Source organism: Podarcis tiliguerta, assembly GCF_965153285.1.
Source record: "Podarcis tiliguerta genome assembly, chromosome: 7".
Lineage (NCBI taxonomy): Eukaryota > Metazoa > Chordata > Lepidosauria > Squamata > Lacertidae > Podarcis > Podarcis tiliguerta.
In genome coordinates this window covers 85,976,702-85,995,314 of record NC_139540.1, presented here as the reverse complement: position 1 = coordinate 85,995,314, position 18,613 = coordinate 85,976,702, and the positions used below count along the sequence as shown (strand labels likewise).

The following is an 18,613-nucleotide window of genomic DNA, read 5'->3' as shown; positions in this document are numbered from 1 at the left end:
TCAATATTTATTTGTAAGTTGCTGTAGGAGTCTGTCTTGGCTAAAGAATAGGATAAAAACATTGATAATGCTAATAGCAGCAAGTCATCCAGTGCCTGCCTTGGTACACAACAGCTCAAGTGCATGGATGGGAGAGCCAGATGCTTGGTTAAAAAAACTTTTAAAAAGTCTTTAAAAAAATCTGTCTTGTGTGGGTGGGGAGCTTCATGGATGCTAGGCCTATTGCTCAGGTGTGTAAAGTTTCTGAGGGTTTTGTGTGTTGTGCCTGAAAGATGTTGATCAATTACACCCAGAATGCAGAAGGTTCTTAGTGACCAAGTAAATCAGTGTTTCCCAATCGGGGGCCACATGGTCCCATGGTACCCCCCAGGATATTCCAAGGGGCCCCCAGGTGAAAAACCACATAAATGGGGGGCACAGAACGAGGCTAGGGGGCTACAGAGAAAAGTGAGAAGTGAAGGGGGGGAATCATCTTTTTTTTATGTAATTAAATTTTTATTGGCTTTTCCACATTTAATTTCCACAATTTACAAAAAACAACACCCATCCCCATTCACAAAAACATTTCAAAACCTTATCTTTGAGGTTCTTTAGACCTCATGACTTCCCTCTTCTGGTTCCTCCTTCTGCATTTCCATACACATACTTCATCAATTCTTCTTCTACTGTTATCCAACTTTTTGCTGATTGCAAGTGTGCTGTATAAGCCTGCCAATGTATCAATTTATTTACATTATTTTACACATATACAATAAGTGTTTCCCATTCTTTTCCTTAACTTTGGCATATTTAAATTTCACTAGAAGGAGGCTATCAGTTAAATCAGATTTAAAATCCTGCTCACTTTCCTCAGAGTCTCCTTTTAAGTCTCAGAGGCTGTAATTTCTGCCTCATTTCAGCCACCAAGGCATTCCCAAATATTTCCTGCCTACCACCCATGCCCCATGGCAGCCATTTTGTGAGTGGTGCCCAGAGCGCTCTCAAAATTTAACATGTGTCCACTGGTCTAAAATGTTTGGTGACCTCTGGGTCCACAGTGCGGCAATCATTCTTCCTCCTGATCTCAGCCTTTGTTGTTCAACTTACAACTTTCAGGTAGCTCCTTTAAATTTGATGCAGTGTGCCACTTTTTTGGATCATCAATTTAAAGGGGTGTAAATGCGTTATTTTTCCGCCAGTTTGATGGCCACTAGTTTGAGTTCTTGATGATGCTTCAGGGTTTCAGGTGACAGGTTTTGCAAAACAAGCACTGGTTGACCATTGACAGTTCATGTATGCTTCACAGGTGCCACATTATATCCCCTTTCTACGCGTAACATGCAAAATTGATCACTATGTCTTGAGCAAGTGTTTTATCTTGTGACTCGGGAACAACCCTGTGCACATGCTATGTCAAAAATTCCCACTACCATTTCAAGGCTTTAATCTAATACTGTCCCAGTCTGTAGCATAAATAGCATTTGTAGCAATATATTTTCTATTTTAGTGTTTCAAGTAACTATTTGCTACTTAAAAGGAGTTTGGAGAGTTTGGATTTGATATCCCGCTTGATCACTACCCGAAGGAGTCTCAAAGCGGCTAACATTCTCCTTTCCCTTTCTCCCCCACAATAAACACTCTGTGAGGTGAGGGAGACTGAGAGACTTCAAAGAAGTGTGACTGGCCCAAGGTCACCCAGCAGCTGCAGGTGGAGGAGCGGAGACGCGAACCCGGTTCACCAGATTACGAGACTACCGCTCTTAACCACTACACCACACTGGCCCTTAAAAGTAGGGATAGGCAATATATGATCCAAAACTGGTTTGAAGTCCATATTGTGATATCCTTTTCATAATTTTTGACCTGGCAATATATTGTGAATCATGATATGTGGGTGGATGCACACGCATGCAAATCACCATGTGGCAAAAACCGTAAAACCAGCCAATGCCTCTACATAGCTCCATCCTTATTTCAGATATTGTGATATACTTGTGATATAGCTTAGTGATATACTGTAATGTTGAAAACCAGATAGAGGCCACCCCTACCCAAAAGGTTTCAGAAATTTTTGTCCCATTTGGCTGTTGACTTCTTGGTAAGCTGTTAGAATTCCTTAGTAAATTCTTGTACAGTGGTACCTCGGGTTACAGACGCTTCAGGTTACAGACTCCGCTAACCCAGAAATATTGCTTCAGGTTAAGAACTTTGCTTCAGGATGAGAACAGAAATTGTGCTCTGGTGGCGCGGCAGCAGCGGGAGGCCCCATTAGCTAAAGTGGTGCTTCAGGTTAAGAACAGTTTCAGGTTAAGAACAGACCTCCGGAACGAATTAAGTTCTTAACCTGAGGTACCACTGTATACTTAAAGGTCTTGTTCCTCTGTTGGCCTGGGCATTTTGGGAAGAGCAGCAGGCACCATTTTTGAGTGCTGTATTCAGCTCTGTGTCTAGGTTATCCTAAGACAGGGGCCAGTGACCTTTTTCAGCCGTGAGCCAGTCCACTGTGCCTCAGACCTTGTGGGGGGCCGGACAATATTTTTTTTGGGGGAAATGAACCAATTCCTGTGCCCCACAAATAACGCAGAGATGCATTTTAAATAAAAGCACACATTCTACTCATGTAAAAACACGCTGATTCCTGGACCATCCGTGGGCCAGATTTAGAAGGCAATTGGGCCGCATCCAGCCCCTGGGCCTTAGGTTGTCTCCCCTGTCCAAAGACTTTGTTTCAACATAGGCTGTTAAAGAGTTCTCTCTTTGGGTGGGAGGGTCATGCCTGCATTCTTTGTCTCACCTTCAAGAAAATTGCTGCAGTCTGACCTTTTAATCCAACACAGGGATATGTCTCACCAGACAAGCCCAGGAGCTCTCAACCTATGTAACCTTGCTTCTCATAGCGAGTGGGAATTTTGTACATTGATTATAACAACAGAAAAACCAACAAAGCTGTCCTTTTATCTTTTTATTTGGTGTTAAGTAACTCCACAAAAAACAAATTCAGTTACTCTGGTGTATGTGAAATCAGAACAATACAACCACTTGAAGCAAAAAAGTAGAAACAAATTCAGCCCAGGAATGAAAAACTGATCCTTCAGTGCTATGGATATGCAATGCGCCTCAGACCACAGTGCATTTCAGCATCTCCACTTTTAAATTATCCTTGCAAAAAAACACAAACTCACACGCCAACCTCCTCCCTGGAAAGCTTCAGAATTTTCTCCATTCAATTATGGAACAAATAAATATTATTTGTTATTGCCCACACATGAAACATGTACATTTTCAAAGGTGTTAAAATATTAAATCATAATGTAACCAACAACCCTTTCACTGAGATCTACCTAAATAAGCTGAGTTTTAAAAAGGGTGGGTTCTTCTTGCCCACTGCAATATTTCCATTTGGTCATTTCTTATTGTAATAATGACTTACTAGCTTAGTTAATCATTATGATTTATCAGTTTCGCTCTTTTTGCTTTCATGTTGACAGACAATATTCTCAGTGCATGTGCTATACAACTTTTTGTAAGGAAGCTCCAGAAGAAAGTAAATATATAAAAACTTATCCCGAATCTCAAATAAGAAAAAAACCCCAAACACTCTAAAGATTTGTTGTATGAATGCTAAAATAATGTAGCTTAAAAGCAGTTATTAATAACATTTCCCTGGAAAGTACAAACCAAGCCAATGGAGTAAGTTTCAACAGAAAGGATACATGCAATCTTACAAGGTGTTGATACCCTAGATCTTAAGTCATGTACTATCAATTAAGAAAAGGCAACAAAACTCAAATTTAGTTCAGCTCACTAGCACAGAATAAAAATTTCAAAGCCAGTTCAGCTTAATATTTGAAACAACTATAATTGCTAGGAGTTTCTTGCCTATCAAAATTAATGGCTTAGCATTTTCAAGTCAATAGTAAACTTTCTGCACTTTCTGATGTCTTAAACATGCTGCTATTGTATAGATCTTTTTTAAAAACTATGAAATGGTACAAACCAATATTGCTCCTCCTGGCTCTTATGATTTGCATAATACGTTAGTAGCACAAGGAGTTGATAGTCTTGCACAGTTACAACTTGACAGATGCATTGACTATGTTAAAATAAACTTTAAGAGCAGGTCACATAAAGCAACAATCACTACTGCAATCACACATGTAAGTCGTCATCACGTTCCCCACTCCCACCCACAACACACAACTTACTCCTAACATTCTCTCAGGACACAAAGATCGCTACAAGATTTACTAAATTAGAACCACAATAGTAGCCAACTGCAGGAGCCACAGGATTTGTTTTGAGTGACACACTAATCCTTCGCCTATAAATTACCGAACACTGAATTCCGAGATTATTTTAGTTACTCAAGCAAAATCTTTGCAGCTTGTGAAAAAGCTCATCATCCATTAAATTTATCCATTGGGTTTAACAGTGCAACCCAAACTACACTTACACCTAAGTACCATTGAAGTAAGTGTGCTTGGGAATCAGGACATAGTGTCATTTTGTTTTTAATCATCTACTTTACAGTACTGAGCCCTGAAAGAGATGAACAGAGAAGAAATGAGGGGGAAGGAAGAAGAGAAAAAAAAAATAGTGTTTCTTTCCCAGGCCTGCAAAAATCCTTGGCTTCTTCAGTTAGCAAGAACAAACAATACTTTCAACTGTGTTAGTTTATATGCGAGTTAAGAGGAGAGATCCTAGAATAGAAAACACAGTTTCTGAAAGTCTCTAAAGCACAGCCCTAGTTTTCCTACTCCAAAGTTAGAAGATCTTAAAGACTGGACAAGCCACACATGTTGTCCTCTCACATTCAGAAAGGCACTGATAGATTACAGTGTTAAGTATTTATCTCCCAAATCTTAAAAGCCAAAAGATAAAATATCTGAATAGCTGTGGACACTGCAATGCTAGTTAGATAGTAATACTGATAAGGCTACAGTTAAAAATAAAAATAACTGCAGCTAAGATGCAAAAGAGCAGTGATACTACCATGACAAATCACATGCACATCCATTCTTGATTTGACAACACAATCTAATCTAGGTCCAAATGGCCAAGGAACTAACAGTTTGGAGGGAGAGAGAAAAAGCCTTCAATGGGACAATGTTCCCAACTATTGAAAATAAAATATCAAGAAGAGAAAGATAAATACACTTCTGAATCCATTAACCCAAAGGGAAAATCAATTCATTGCTGAGTCACAGACCTTCAGGAAGAGTTTTCCATCTCATGCTATTCTTAAACCATACTTTTTTTACTCTGCAGTTTTTATAGCTGAGTTCGAGAGAAAAGCTCTTCACAAGGATCTGCCCATCCATTTCCACCTTCTGACGCTGTGCCTTCAGAGCTGGGGCTGTCACTGGAGTATAGCTTTTTCCTAATACCATTTGATTTTGCTTCAGAACTTCTGGGATCTGCACACCTTGCTTCATGTACAGAAGAAACCTATAGATTTAAGAAATTAAAATTAAGAAATTAAGAAATTACTAAGGGAAAATAAAATTTCCCTTAGTAAATAAACATTCAAACATTGTAGAGTGGAACCTTGGTTCTTGAACGCCTTGGTACTGAAACATTTCGGCTCCTGAAAGCCAAAAACCCAGAAGTAAGTGTTCCACTTTTTGAACCTTTTTGGAAGGCAAACATCTGATGCGGTTGTCGGCTATTGTTTCTGGGGTGCCTGCGCCAATCAGAAGCTGCACCTTGGTTTTCGAATGTTTTGGAAGTCGAACGGACTTCTGGAACGGATTACGTTCAAGAACCAAGGTACCACTGTATAGTAATCCTATATACAGAAAAGCTAAATCTCAGTGTTATTGCGCTATGATTACACATTTTGACTGAGATCCAAAGAGAGTTACATGCACACAATAGGGACTTTCATTCTCCCCACTTCTCACTGCACCCTCTGGGGCCCATCACATCTATAAGAGGATTCAACAGGATGTGAAAAACTGTGTCTGAAAAGGAAAGTCAGCAACTGCTCCTCTGCAACCTCCAGTGCCTGCTATTCACACATGAAGCCTCTTCAGGCACTCTGCTCATATGAACACTTCTGCAGGGTCTAGCTTGGCAAGCCTTATTCTCCCTGCCCCTCTCCACAAACTGAGAGGCAAACTTCTGAAATGGGGAATCTCCTCTACTCACTGGGGTTCCACGTGTGATTTAGAACTGATTTCCAGCTGCGCTGGCTATTGCGAAATATTTGCCAAGCTTACCATATTAAAATCTAGAAGATGTTCTTCACACTGCGATATTTCTTCCACATCTGCAAATTCTCCAATACTATTCTCTCTCTTGACATTTGTACAGCATTCTTCCAAAGTTGTATTTCAGATAAGGGGGAGAGAGAAAAACAGAATTACATTACAAAAGGTTTTTTGTTTTTGTTAAAGTTACATTTCAGTGGCGTAGTGTCTTTATTATGTTTTAAACAAAAGTATCCAGTTTGGTCAATTAAGATGTCAAAAGACAAGGAGAACTGCAACAGAGGCTAGTGAAGGAAACAGAGGCATCTCTCATCAGTTCAATTGGTCAAGTGACTAAACAGAACCATGGTTTTAAAATGTTTTATTTTTTACATCTTATTTTAATACAGTGGACCCTCTAGATACATACCGCTCTGGATACATAACTTTTGGGTTATGAATGTGGCGAACCCGGAAGTGTATACTTCCAGGTTTCGCCATGCGCAGAAGTGCTCTGCATGCTTCACATGTGCACAGAAGCACTCAACTGCGCCGCAGAAGCAGCACCTCTGCCTACGGACTTTTCGGGTTGCAGATGGACCCCTGGAACTAATTTAATTTGTATCCAGAGGGTCCACTGTATCTTACAGTGTAGTATCAGTTCTTCTGGCTTCTTGTGCAGGCCAGTTTTATGATCCTGCTCTGCCAGTGCTCATGATGTCCACCAATTAATGACACACAGAAGGCACAAACATAAGGCAAGATACAGACATTCAACCCAGGTGGGCTGTTGTGGATAATCCCTTCCAGTGTATGTCCTCTAAAGACATCTGAGGTGACCAATAAGGGGAAAGGCTTCCCTAACTGCTTAGCCACCATAAGAAAAGCAATTCAGTCACAGATTTTGTTGAACAATATCAGTTGCGGAGTGAGGCCTGACAGTACCACAGAGTGGGGGTTGCCATATTTTTGTTTCCACAGGAGTCCTCTGCCTTCGAAAACATTGTTAACAGCCAGAGGGGTTCACTGGTGCAGACTTCCCCGAGTGCAGTTGCACCTGTTTGCCACACTGCCTGTCATTCAGCTTTCAAAGGCACAAAACCCTGTAGGAACAAAATGGTAGCAACTCTAGAGAAAAAAGCTGCTTTCTCACTGGCGGTTGCTGAAGCTGTAGACATCCCTTGTGGTCTGCATGTCTGCATGTTCTGCGAAGAGCATTCTTGCTTCTGTGTATGCAGGATGGTTGCCGGATTGCCTGAGGAGACAAGAGAAACATAGGCAAGGTGTTACAAGACTTTAGCTGTGACCCAGGTAATGAGTAAATGAAAAAGAGTCTTTTTATTCTAGATGCCACTGCCTGTGTTCTTTTTCTTCAGACAAGAATGCTCTCACCTCTTAGCTCTGCTGGTGTCAGTATTTGGAAAGACCCATTGGAGATAACATTGTTCTGGGCAAAGTACTTACTCATCAAATGTAGAGTGTCTCTCTCCTGCGACTGTTCTGCTTCAATGTAACCTGGTTCTGATCCTGCAAGGGAGAACACATTACAAGTTTTGCTAGCATTAAGAAAAGGTGGAGTGGATTGCTTGGCTTTTATTGAAGTTGGTTACATTTCCCTTTGTGGGGCAGGTGGGTGTGGACCAGGTGTGCAGCCTGGGAATCATTCTGGACTCACAGCTGTCCATGGAAGAACAGGTTAATTCTGTATCCAGTGCAGCTGTCTACCAGCTCCATCCGACATGCCAGCTGAGACACTACTCACCCGCGGACTGTCTCGCCAGAGTGATGCATTCTCTGGTTATCTCCCACTTGGACTACTGTAATGAGTTCTATGTGGGGCTATCTTTGAAGGTGACTCAGAAACTACAACTAATCCAGAATGTGGCAGCTAGACTGGTGATTGAGAGTAGCTGCTGGGACCATATAACACCAGTCCTAAAGGTCCTACACTGGCTTCTAGTACGTTTCCAAGCACTATTCATAGTGTTGTTGCTGACCTTTAAAGCCCTAAATGGCCTCGGCCCAGTATACCTGGAGGAGCATCTCTGCCCCCATCATTCAGCCCAGACACTGAGGTCTTCCTCCGAGGGTCTTCTGCTGGTTCCTTCACTGCAAGAAGAGAAGTTACAGGGAACCAGGCAGAGGGCCTTCTCAGCAGTGGCACCATCCCTGTGGAATGCCCTCCCATCAGTTGTCAAGGAGATAAAGAACTACACAACTTTTAGAAGATACCTGAAGGCAGCCCTGTATTGGGAGGTTTTAAATGTTTGACATTTCATTATGTTTCTACATGTGCTGGAAGCCACCCAGAGTGGCTGGGGAAACCCAGCCAGATGGGTGGAGTATAAATAATAATTATAACTATTTGCTTTTTCCAGCGCATGATGAGAGCTCACTGGGATTTGGACAGTCTTATAACCTATTAGATAAGGGAAGATTCTCCAGTCAGTTTAGACTCTTCCTATATTCTAGGGCACTGGTTTTCTTTTTAATATTTTATTGAGGGGAAAAATATATATGAACAAAGACGTACAGATACCACAAATACACATAGAAACCCATATGCTACCTATACAAACTAAAACAAGACACCTTACCCATTCCCGTGACCTCCCTCCACCACAGATCGACTTCCTTCTAAAAATCTTCATCTTTATCTCTTACAACCCTTTCTGATTTTATTTTCACCTTTACTTTATGCTTAATCTATATTTGCTAACCATATATTTATATTCATACACCCACTTTACACGTTTAATCTATGCATATTAACATATTCTTTTCAGAGCAACATTTTCCCATGTATTCTTCAAAGCATTTCCATTCTGATTTTAAATTTTTATTTGTTTGAGATCTTATAATTGCTGTAAATTTTGCCAACTCTATGTATTCACTTAGTTTATAAATCCATTCTTCTTTAAAGGATACTGTCTTGTCTTTCCATTTGCTGGCTAGAACTATTATGGCGGCTACTGTGGCATATAAAAAAATTCTTTTCTTATTCTGTGGGATATCACTCCCTATTATGCCCAATAGATAGGCCTCAGGTTTTTTTTTCTATGGCGATCCTGAGCATTGTTTTTAACTCATCATGTATTATGCCCCAGAAGGTTTTAATCTTTTCCCATCTCCACCAGACTTTCCGCATTTCCAATATAAAATAGATTTTAATTTGTAAATTTTTGCGAGCTTGGCTGGTGTCATGTACCATTTAAAGAACATTTTTATAAAGTTTTCTTTGATACAGTAGCAGGCTGTGAAATTAATATCCACTTGCCATAGCCACTCCCACTGTTCTAAATATATAGTCCTGCCAATGTCTTGGGCACATTTTTTCTCAGCCTCCTTTACTTGTTCATCCTTCATGTCTCACTCCAATAAGAGGTTAATATGGCTCCAATAAGAGGTTAATATCTGGTCCAGACTTTAAATAGAGCATTTCTGAGAATGAGACTAGTAAATCCGCTATGCACTTTAGCTTTATTATAACCGAGAAAGGCGTGCCATCCAAATCTGTTACTGTGACTCTCAAGGTCTAAAATGTCTGTTCTTTCCAGTGCTATCCAATAGCACCCTGGGGTACCGTGAATGATGGTCAGGGGTGCCATGGGCCACACTGGCCTCTGTCCCTCTTGCCCTCCCTCTGATGCCCTCTCCCATCTCTGCCTCCCAAAGGCTTGCACAGCTGTTTGTTGCAGCAGCTCTGGCTACAAACTCCCCAGGTGAATGGTGCCTCTGGGGCTGGCCAGGGGGTGCTTCCCAGGCAGTGTGAGGAGTGTCCTCACACTGTGGGACAGTGTGAGGAGGCCCCTCTCCTTCGGGCAGGGAGATCAACTGGGCTGCCCAGCGGACTCCCAAGGAGAGGGGAGAAGAGGAGGCTGAGGGAACACTCCACAAGGGAGGGTGTTCGAAAACGAGTGAGGGGCTGCCAGCTCTGCAGGCAAGGGGTGATATAACTGGGCTTCTGAGTCTCACAGGGGTGCCGCAAAAATAATGTTGTTGGTCAGGGGAGCCATGGACCTAAAAAGGTTGAAAAACTCTGTTCTAGGGTAGGAGAGGAAAACCTTCTGGCCATGGGTGCACGTACTCTGCACATTTTGGGATGCTTATAAGGAACAGAAGGAGCATGCTCAGGAGTCTTAGTTTAAGGAATGGGCCACCCCATCCCTGGTTACCCACCACCCACCCAGATTACCTATGTAGGGTGGCTTGTCCTTCAGCTTCCAGTTGCTGCAGTGGATTTGGGATTCCTGGTGCATGTGTGTGTCTGGAGTTCGGAAGCAGAGTACCTGTAAAGGGTCTGAGAGCACAAGAGTTATCCATCTACCCTTCCTATCTTTCTTGGTGGTTTGTTGTTTGCACAAAGCACCTTTTTATCAAGTTCATACTTGTATAGTCATGTGTTTCTGGACAGAGAGAGCCCTAGCATGATGAATGAGTGATGTTCCCTTGCCAAAGCTTATATACTCCTGGTGATGTGTTGCGCTTGGCTGCCAAACTGGAATCTTATTCTGGAATATGGGAAAGACAGAGGCGGCGGCAATCTGAAGCGCTCCACTAAGAAAGTGTTTGATTTCTTGTTAACAGCTTTTTCATAGGTGTAACACCAGGGGCAAGATCAAGTCCAAAGGATTCCAACTCGGCTCCATTCCTCTTCAGTCATTCCCCCCATCCCTTAGCCTGCTTGTTCAACAGAAGTCTTAACAATGGTTTTATGGTCCCCAGTTGTAGCCCCGCTGCACCCCAATCAGGGTGAAAACTTGGCTTCAAGAGAAGGTTTTTCCCCAAGCCAAATTGGTGTGTGTGCGCGGGGGAGATCTTCCTCAAGATTGCAGCTGGGGAGGAAAAATTAATCACTCTTCAGGAGGATCACTCCTACCTCCCAAATCAGGTTCGGAAAGAGCTAAAATGCTTTTTTTAATCTTAATTGTGAGGGCACTTGTGTGGTTGTGATGTGTGAGTGGTTGTGGTGTACACTAGGCCTGAGTGTTGTATCAATACATGGGCTAGGACCGGTATGAGGGCCAGAGAGCAATGGCTGCTTCACCTGCAATAAACACTGGGTGAAACCGCCATTGAGCTCTGGCCCTCATATCCCAGAGGGACTGCATAGGAAGGAGGCTTCTTTATATTGCTCTGCTGAAGGGTGTGCGGCTGCCGCGCCTCAGTGGAGCAGTTTAATGAAGCCCCCGCTGAGGGACACTCAAGCTGGAGGCAGGGGGCTTGATCAGCTGAGAAGCGGGCTTTCTTAAACCACCCGCCCCTTGGCTTGCGTGAGCTGGAGTGGGAGCTTCTTTCAACTGCTCCACTGATGGGCATAATTTTCTCTTTTGGCCTGTAAAGCTTACAATGGCACAGAGAGGACAAAAAAGACCCAAGTGAGGAAACGAATCAAACAGAGGCTAGATATTTCTATCATTTTCTTGGATTAGCAGGAAGCTGGTTTCAATGGTAACATTCCTTTGTAAGATTGTTCATTTTTAATTAAAAGCTAAAAGTTGCATTCCAGCTGACTGAAGCACAATTGTTAGTTAAAGCTCAGTATGTCTTGCATGTAGAACCTATGTAGAAGGAAGTAAAGCAAGATTACATTCCATAGCACTTACTCCCAGGTAGGCATGCTGCATAAGATGGTAGTCATGACACAAAATAATTTGGTCTCTAAGGTGCCATACAACTCCATGAAATACTGGGGCATTCGTACGTATTAAAAATTAAAAAGCCAAAATCCAAAATTCCCCATATTTTGATGCTTATACTAGAAATAACATTCACTTTACTATTTTTTAAACATTTCTTAAACATTTGAGTATACGGTCTTTGACGTACGAAGGAGAACTGTAAAATGCAGTGCAGCTATTCAGAAGTCAAGAGCTTTTTTTTAAAGCATGTGTTCATCAACCTACATAAAACCTTAGCTATGCAATTTCAGTTTTTAATCAGACAATACAGTGCTAATAAAAAACAGTGTTGATAAAATGTTTATAATATTGTTGTGTTCTCCTGGGGGGACTGGACTTCATAGCCAGCCATAATTTGTAGACCCTGTCTGAAACATCCCAGAGTTTCTCTTTAGCATGCAGACACCCCTCTTGTTTTTCATTAGTCCCATTGTAGCTTCATTTCTGTTGGCACTCGCCACTTCAGTTGTGAGATAGTAGCTAAGATTAAATATAGATGACCGTTCTTAATATGCCAGAAACTACTTTGTAGGCTCACAACACTATTGCAGTGATAAGAATGCATGGGAAGTGAGTGAGTGGCATTTCCCCTCCAAAAGTATGTTTGGCATACGGTACTTAATGGTTACAACTTGACACATGCTCAACTGCATTCACCTTCTATTTCTGCTCAGATATAAAGTGTTCAATTCATTTTAAGTAAGTTAAAAGATGCTGCTACCTTCAAACTGTGATGCAGGAAAGAGTGGTGTGTAAAGAGCTTTCTCCCACCAGGACTGCTTCGCTTGATTGTAGCTTATTTTCTGAAGATCATTATTCAATACAGGAAACTGTTTTGAGAATAGCTGAATTTTAGTTTAAGAGATAAAACACTGCACTTCTGCTTACTGATTAATCTGTAGCCAAAATACGTTTAAATGTTACAATTGCAAAGTTTGTGTCTTTTGATAGAGTGACGATATAGCACCAGTTACACTCACGCAGCGTTGACTGAGGGATCAGCCCCACTGAAGCTTTTTCCCAGATTCAAAGCAGTCTGTTTCCCAAGAAACAGAAGAGAATAGCAGAAGGCATTTGTGCTCAGCCTCGAGATCAACACCTGTTTGAACTGGATCCCAGTTCACATTTAATCCTGGTTTGGGGGTGACAGGTGGAAAGTCATGTGTGCTGAATTCATTCCGCTGCTCTGTAGTTCTCTGGCTTGGGGCCTTCAAAAATCCTCATATTGATAAGAGCAGCCATTTTTTAAAAACTCAAACAGCTAATAATTCATGCTTTAAATTAAAATTTTAAAATATACCATATATACTTGAGTATAAACCGACCCAAATATAAGCCAAGACACCTAATTTTACTAAAAAAAACTGGGGAAACCTATTGACTCAAGCATAAGCTCCACACCACAAACCTCCTTGTGGGCCGGAGTGTGTGTGTGTACGCACGCGCACACGGCAGAGGGGGCTTCTCTCTCCCCCCAGCCCCCCCCCGCCCCCCAGCCTACCTAGGGTGCTGCCGAGAGGCACAGGCTGGTGGCGGCAGCAGCAGTGGAGGAAGAACAAGCAGCCCAAAAAGGGCTGCTTTCGGGCTGCTCATTCCGCCACCGCCAGCGGCAAAGGAGGAAGGAGCAGCCCGAAAGGACCCTCACTAGAGTATAAGCCAAGGGGGGCTTTTTCAGCATAAAAAATGTGCTGAAAAGTGGGCTTATACTCGAGTATATACGGTACTTTAAAGTCACAAATTCAAGCCAGCCTTTCAGTTGCTAGATTATATAGCATGACTGGAGGATAAATTCTGAAAATCCTCCATCTTTTACCCTTCATAAAAAAATTAATTATAATAGTTGCATCAGAACTATACATTTTAGGCAGGTTGTCAAATTCTTCCAACAAGCAGCATAATACAAGAATAGAACAATCATTTTAAAACACCTTGGAATATTTACACAGGTTCTTAATACAGTGCAACAGCTATACCCTGCCCAACAGGGTTAGACAGCAGGTTGCACGAAAATGGTATTGTATTTGCTCACTGAGAGAGGTTTGTTCTCTTGGCAGTCTGGATGCCAACCCTGTCTTTCTCATGTTCCTCTTCCTGCTTTCTTGAGTATCTTTGAGTTTACATGTGTGAACAATGTTGATCACAACCTATTTAACACATGAATGTAATTCAAAGCCAACATGCCTTTTGTGACGGCATTAAGGTTCAGTTTTTCTGAAATATGTTAGATCTTTGAATTATACAAAAAAATGTACAGAATACATCTCTCAAGAACATACCTCTTTCAGCTGTGCTGAAGTAACAAGATTATCTTCATATGAATTATCTCCACAACTGCAAGACTTGTCTTCCTCTTCTTGTGGTTCTACAACATTGCAACTAGCGTCAGGGTTTTCCACAGCCATCACGTCTTGCAGGTCTTTTATACCGCATTCTAAGCAAGAACTCTCGTTTTCCAACAGCAATATTCCAGATGATTCTTCCTGGGAATCCAGAGATGTCTGCGCACTCTTTTCCATTCCACACTTCTTTAATCTAGGAAGGAACTTTCCAGACTCAAGTTCCAACTTGCCATAAAAATGCCCTTCTTTTTCTGCATCTTCTTCCAGTGGCTTCAGATCTGCTTGTGGATCATCAAACACTTCAGTCTGTGAAGGGGCAGGGATAACCCCCTCGTCTTTCTCTGATTCAAAGTCAGATTCACTTCCACCACATGGAGAAAGTTCAGATGCAGAAATGGGGCGAAAGTGAGTTCTAGGAGAAATTCGTATAGCTCTGTATTGTGTTCTCCCAGCACCACATATTCTAGGACGAAAAACTTCCCTATCAGAATCAGAGCAAAGAATAGATTTGGGTTTAAAGCAAGGGCTGAAGGATGCAATTCCTTCTGGTTCAAATGTACATTCTACATGAAGAACTTGTGAAAATGGATTATTCAAATCAAAGGAAGAGAATGAATATTCAAGACCAGACTCTTCACCTTGAAAATTACCACAAGCTTCTAACAAGTCTTCATGGAAGATAAATGAAAAGCCCCTATTTAATCCACGATCACCACCCTTCAACTGCTCACTCTGTTCAAATGATACTAAAGGTCGCCATAACTGTCTGTGACCAGGGGCAAAGCTGTTTCCTGGTGTCATGAAAACATCTGTGCCAGCTATTGTAACTACATCAGAAGTTGCACACTGTAGTAAGTTTCCTTTGGGATGGTTAGGCGGCACCACTGCCCACTCTCCATCACTGTTAAAGGTTTTGAGCTCCCCATACACACCACCAAGAATAAATGAACTTTCTTTATCTTGGTTAATATCCCATGGTTTGGAGGGTGTAGTATAATCCCCACAATCCACTTCTGATAAATTGTTTGAAGCAAAAGCTCTTTTCTCCAAATTCTCTTTCTGTCCTTCCCACAGATGATATTCTGATCTTTGCACTGCTTTGTTAGGGTCCTGAAGAATTTCTACCTTTGTGTCATTTAAGCAACAGCAATAATGATTTACATCAGTTGAAAACAGCTCCTCTTCTACACCATCTATTTCTATAATTGCTGCAGAATTTCTGTCTGTCATATTTGTCCAGATGTCTTTAATAACCCCTGAGCCATAGTCATCTTCATGTGGACTGCTGTCACTACACACTTGTGTAGATTCATATTCTTTATCTTCGGCTTTTTGTTCTAATTGTATACCACATATAGATTCTAGTTTTGATTTTTTTGTAAAAACTAAGGTAGGCATTTCTCCTAAAGGTCTAGTCTGTTCCGGGCAGGTTTCCTCCTGCAAAAAATCTACAATTTCTTCATCTATGTAACTTGAAGATACTCTGGGAACTACATAATTTATCTCATCCGAGTTAAATTGAGGGGATTCTTCAAATGGAATATTTAAAGTCTCATTGTCTGAACGTGTTTCTTCAGAGTACGACCATGGACTACAAGTTCTTGTTGATAAATTAGAACAGTGTTCGTTTTCATCAAAGGCACTATTTTTGGTCCATATTAACAATCTAGACTGTGTTTTCCCAAACATCCCAACATTGCTACTAGAATCTGTATTTTCATTTCCCAAACTGAATTTTTCTAAAGGAAATGGTAAGACAGAATTACTGCATTGCACTTCAAACACTGAAAAAGAATTTAAACCAGACCCTTCATTAGTATCTGAAAACAGCTCTTGATTGCCTGCAAGCATGTGAGAATTAAGCATTGTGCTGTCTAAAGGAGGAGAAAGTCTAATAGGAGAATCTCCGCCAAAGCTTTCCCCATCTGCATCGCCAGAGCTAGAAGACAAGCAGCACTCCCAAAATTGAGCTAAATTACTAAGATCTTGTAAGAACCACCCTTCAGCACCCGAGGTGGCTGAATCTGCCCATATTGCACTTTCCCCTTGCAACTCCATTCCATCAAACACTATGCAACATTCTGCCTCAAAATTAGTCCCCTCTTTACTTTTCTGCCGAATCATATTCAAAATCCGACTCTCTCCTTCCATCTTGCCTGAGGCACCAGAATCCAACATGGATTGGTCAATATCCACTTCATAGAAGTGCGTTAGTTCTGACAGATGAACGCCATCTGAGTGTGTATCGTCCTCTGGTTGAGAACACTTTGAGGTCCTAGTGAGGCCAATGTCCTCATTTAGAACTGCAGGCATTTCCACAAAATGGCCATCAATGAAAGTACCTGCTGCGAGGTATGTTTTATTAATATTATTGTTGCTAATGCAGAGACCTTGCACCGATTCAGCTAATTCTTCTACAGCCTCCGAAGTTGCATCACATGCCTCTTGCCTATTGCGGTACGTCGTCTCCAGCTTGCTTTTTCTACTCAGGGGAACAAAGTATTCAGTAATTGGCTCAGTATACCATAAGGGCTCTTCCTTATATTCCTTCTCATTTCTGCTATCAAAATATAGCTCTTTTCTCTCGTAGTTCCCAGTTTCTTTCCTTCTAATTTCTTTTAATGGCCGTTTACCTCTTTTACAGAGTTGTTTGATAGATCCATTACTGCTGCTGCCACCATGAATTTTTCTTTCAGACTTCTCACCAAATTTTGCCAAATGCCTGCTTTGTCCGTTGCGTCCTTTTTTACTCCGAACCTCCCTTGTTTTATGCCTGACTTTAACACACTTTGTGGTTGCCTTTAGTTCACCTTGATTACCACTAGAATTTGAACCTTCTTCACTGGAGCCAGAAGACCAGGATCGCGGGCGTATCTTTCCCTCAGATTTATGTCGGACTTGCTTTTTATATAAAACAGATTTATCTTCAACGCTGCTACTTCCAAACTTATTCTCTTTTTCATCTTTATCCTTTTTCTGTGTGGTTCTCTCATGGACAGTGGCATGCGCTTTGTTACCATTTCGCTCTTTGGAAATTTCACTTTCGCTAATACAATCCTTTGGAGATGATGTATCTGTGCTAGTTGCTGGGGCAGTAGAAGAAGATGAGGAGCTGGAGTAAGAACAAATTTTGGATTTATTCCACACTGTCATAATTTCTTGCAGGCAAACAGGTTTCTTGGAAAGAGGTGGGAATGCTTCATAATACCTGAATGGAGAAACAAAAAAATAAATACATCAGGAATAAGTTTTATATGCAGGACTTACTGTAGATATGGATTTGACACTCAATCCTTCTCTCATAGCTCACTAGATGAAAGGGGGATGACGACAGACAAGGGTTCCATTTATATGAAGGAGCAATTGGAATGCCTCAGACACTCCCGTACCTGTATTGCTTGGGGTGTGTGGGCATCATGGGAATGATTACTCATTATGCCCAGACATCCTGGCTCACTGTACATGCACATGAGTGTCCAAAGTCTCTCTGCAGAAATAGGTGGGTCCTTTCTGCCACCTCTGAAAAGCAGGGCAAAGTGGGAGGCAGAAGTAAAGGTTCCACCCAGTGCTTTTTTCTGGGGGGGGGGGGGTGCAGGGGTACGCATACCACTAAACATTTGGTGAATCTTAAGCTTGGCCTCATTGAGGGGCAGTATTTCAATACGAGTAGGAAAATGAGAGTACCCCTAAACACTTTTTTGGGGCGGGGGGGGGGGAGCACTGGTTCCATCCGTGTCAGGAGGGGGACAGAAACACAGATCTCTAGAGTCCCTGGTGCCCAATGTTGTCATCAAGCATGAAGGGGCAAAGAAGCCAGATGTCCAGGAGACCATCTTGTAAATTCATGTTATTTTCCTCAACAGGTGTCGCTGAAGACAACATTTCTGACACAACAAAACTAACTTCTCCAGCAAGGTGAAAGGTAAAGGACCCCTGCATGGTTAAGTCCAGTCAAATTTGACTATGGGGTGTGGCACTCATCTCCACTTTCAGGCCAAGGGAGCCAGCGTTTGTCCAGACAGCTTTTCCGGGTCACGTGGCCAGCATGACTAAGCCGCTCCTGGCGCATGGAACACTGTGACAAGTGCCAGAGTGCACAGAAACACAGTTTACCTTCCCGGTGTAGCAGTGCCTATTTATCTACTTGCGCTGAACTGCTAGGTTGCCAGGAGCTGGGACAAAGCAACAGGAGCTCATCCCGTCATGTGGATTCGAACTGCTGACCTTATGATTGGCAACCCCATGAAGCTCGGTGGTTTAGACCACAGCCACCTGTGATTCATCAAACCAATAGCTTTTCCCTGCCTATTTTTCTCATCCTTAGCACCTTGTTTGGTAGGACTGATAAACTGAGGAAGCCTGGCTGAGGATGAAAACCAGTATTATCCTTTGTCAAAGGAAAATATAACTTTCTCATGTATAT

General features: G+C 41.9%; 1 protein-coding gene across 15 annotated transcripts in view; it reads right to left on the bottom strand.

Annotated features, from left to right (window-relative positions):
* Positions 1 to 2,928: 2,928 nt before the first annotated feature.
* Positions 2,929 to 18,613, bottom strand: part of KIAA0232 — a 49,709-nt gene continuing 34,024 nt past the window's right edge. For all 15 annotated transcript variants that reach the window (XM_083448547.1, XM_083448542.1, XM_083448537.1 and 12 more), the window contains 7 exons: positions 14,128 to 17,398; positions 12,573 to 12,681; positions 10,366 to 10,470; positions 7,635 to 7,697; positions 7,324 to 7,425; positions 6,201 to 6,298; positions 2,929 to 5,427 (listed from right to left, as the gene is read on the bottom strand). In XM_083448547.1, the coding sequence (XP_083304673.1) occupies positions 5,251 to 5,427; positions 6,201 to 6,298; positions 7,324 to 7,425; positions 7,635 to 7,697; positions 10,366 to 10,470; positions 12,573 to 12,681; positions 14,128 to 17,398 (3,925 nt within the window). In that variant the 3' untranslated portion in view covers positions 2,929 to 5,250. The remainder of the gene's footprint in view (positions 5,428 to 6,200; positions 6,299 to 7,323; positions 7,426 to 7,634; positions 7,698 to 10,365; positions 10,471 to 12,572; positions 12,682 to 14,127; positions 17,399 to 18,613) is intronic.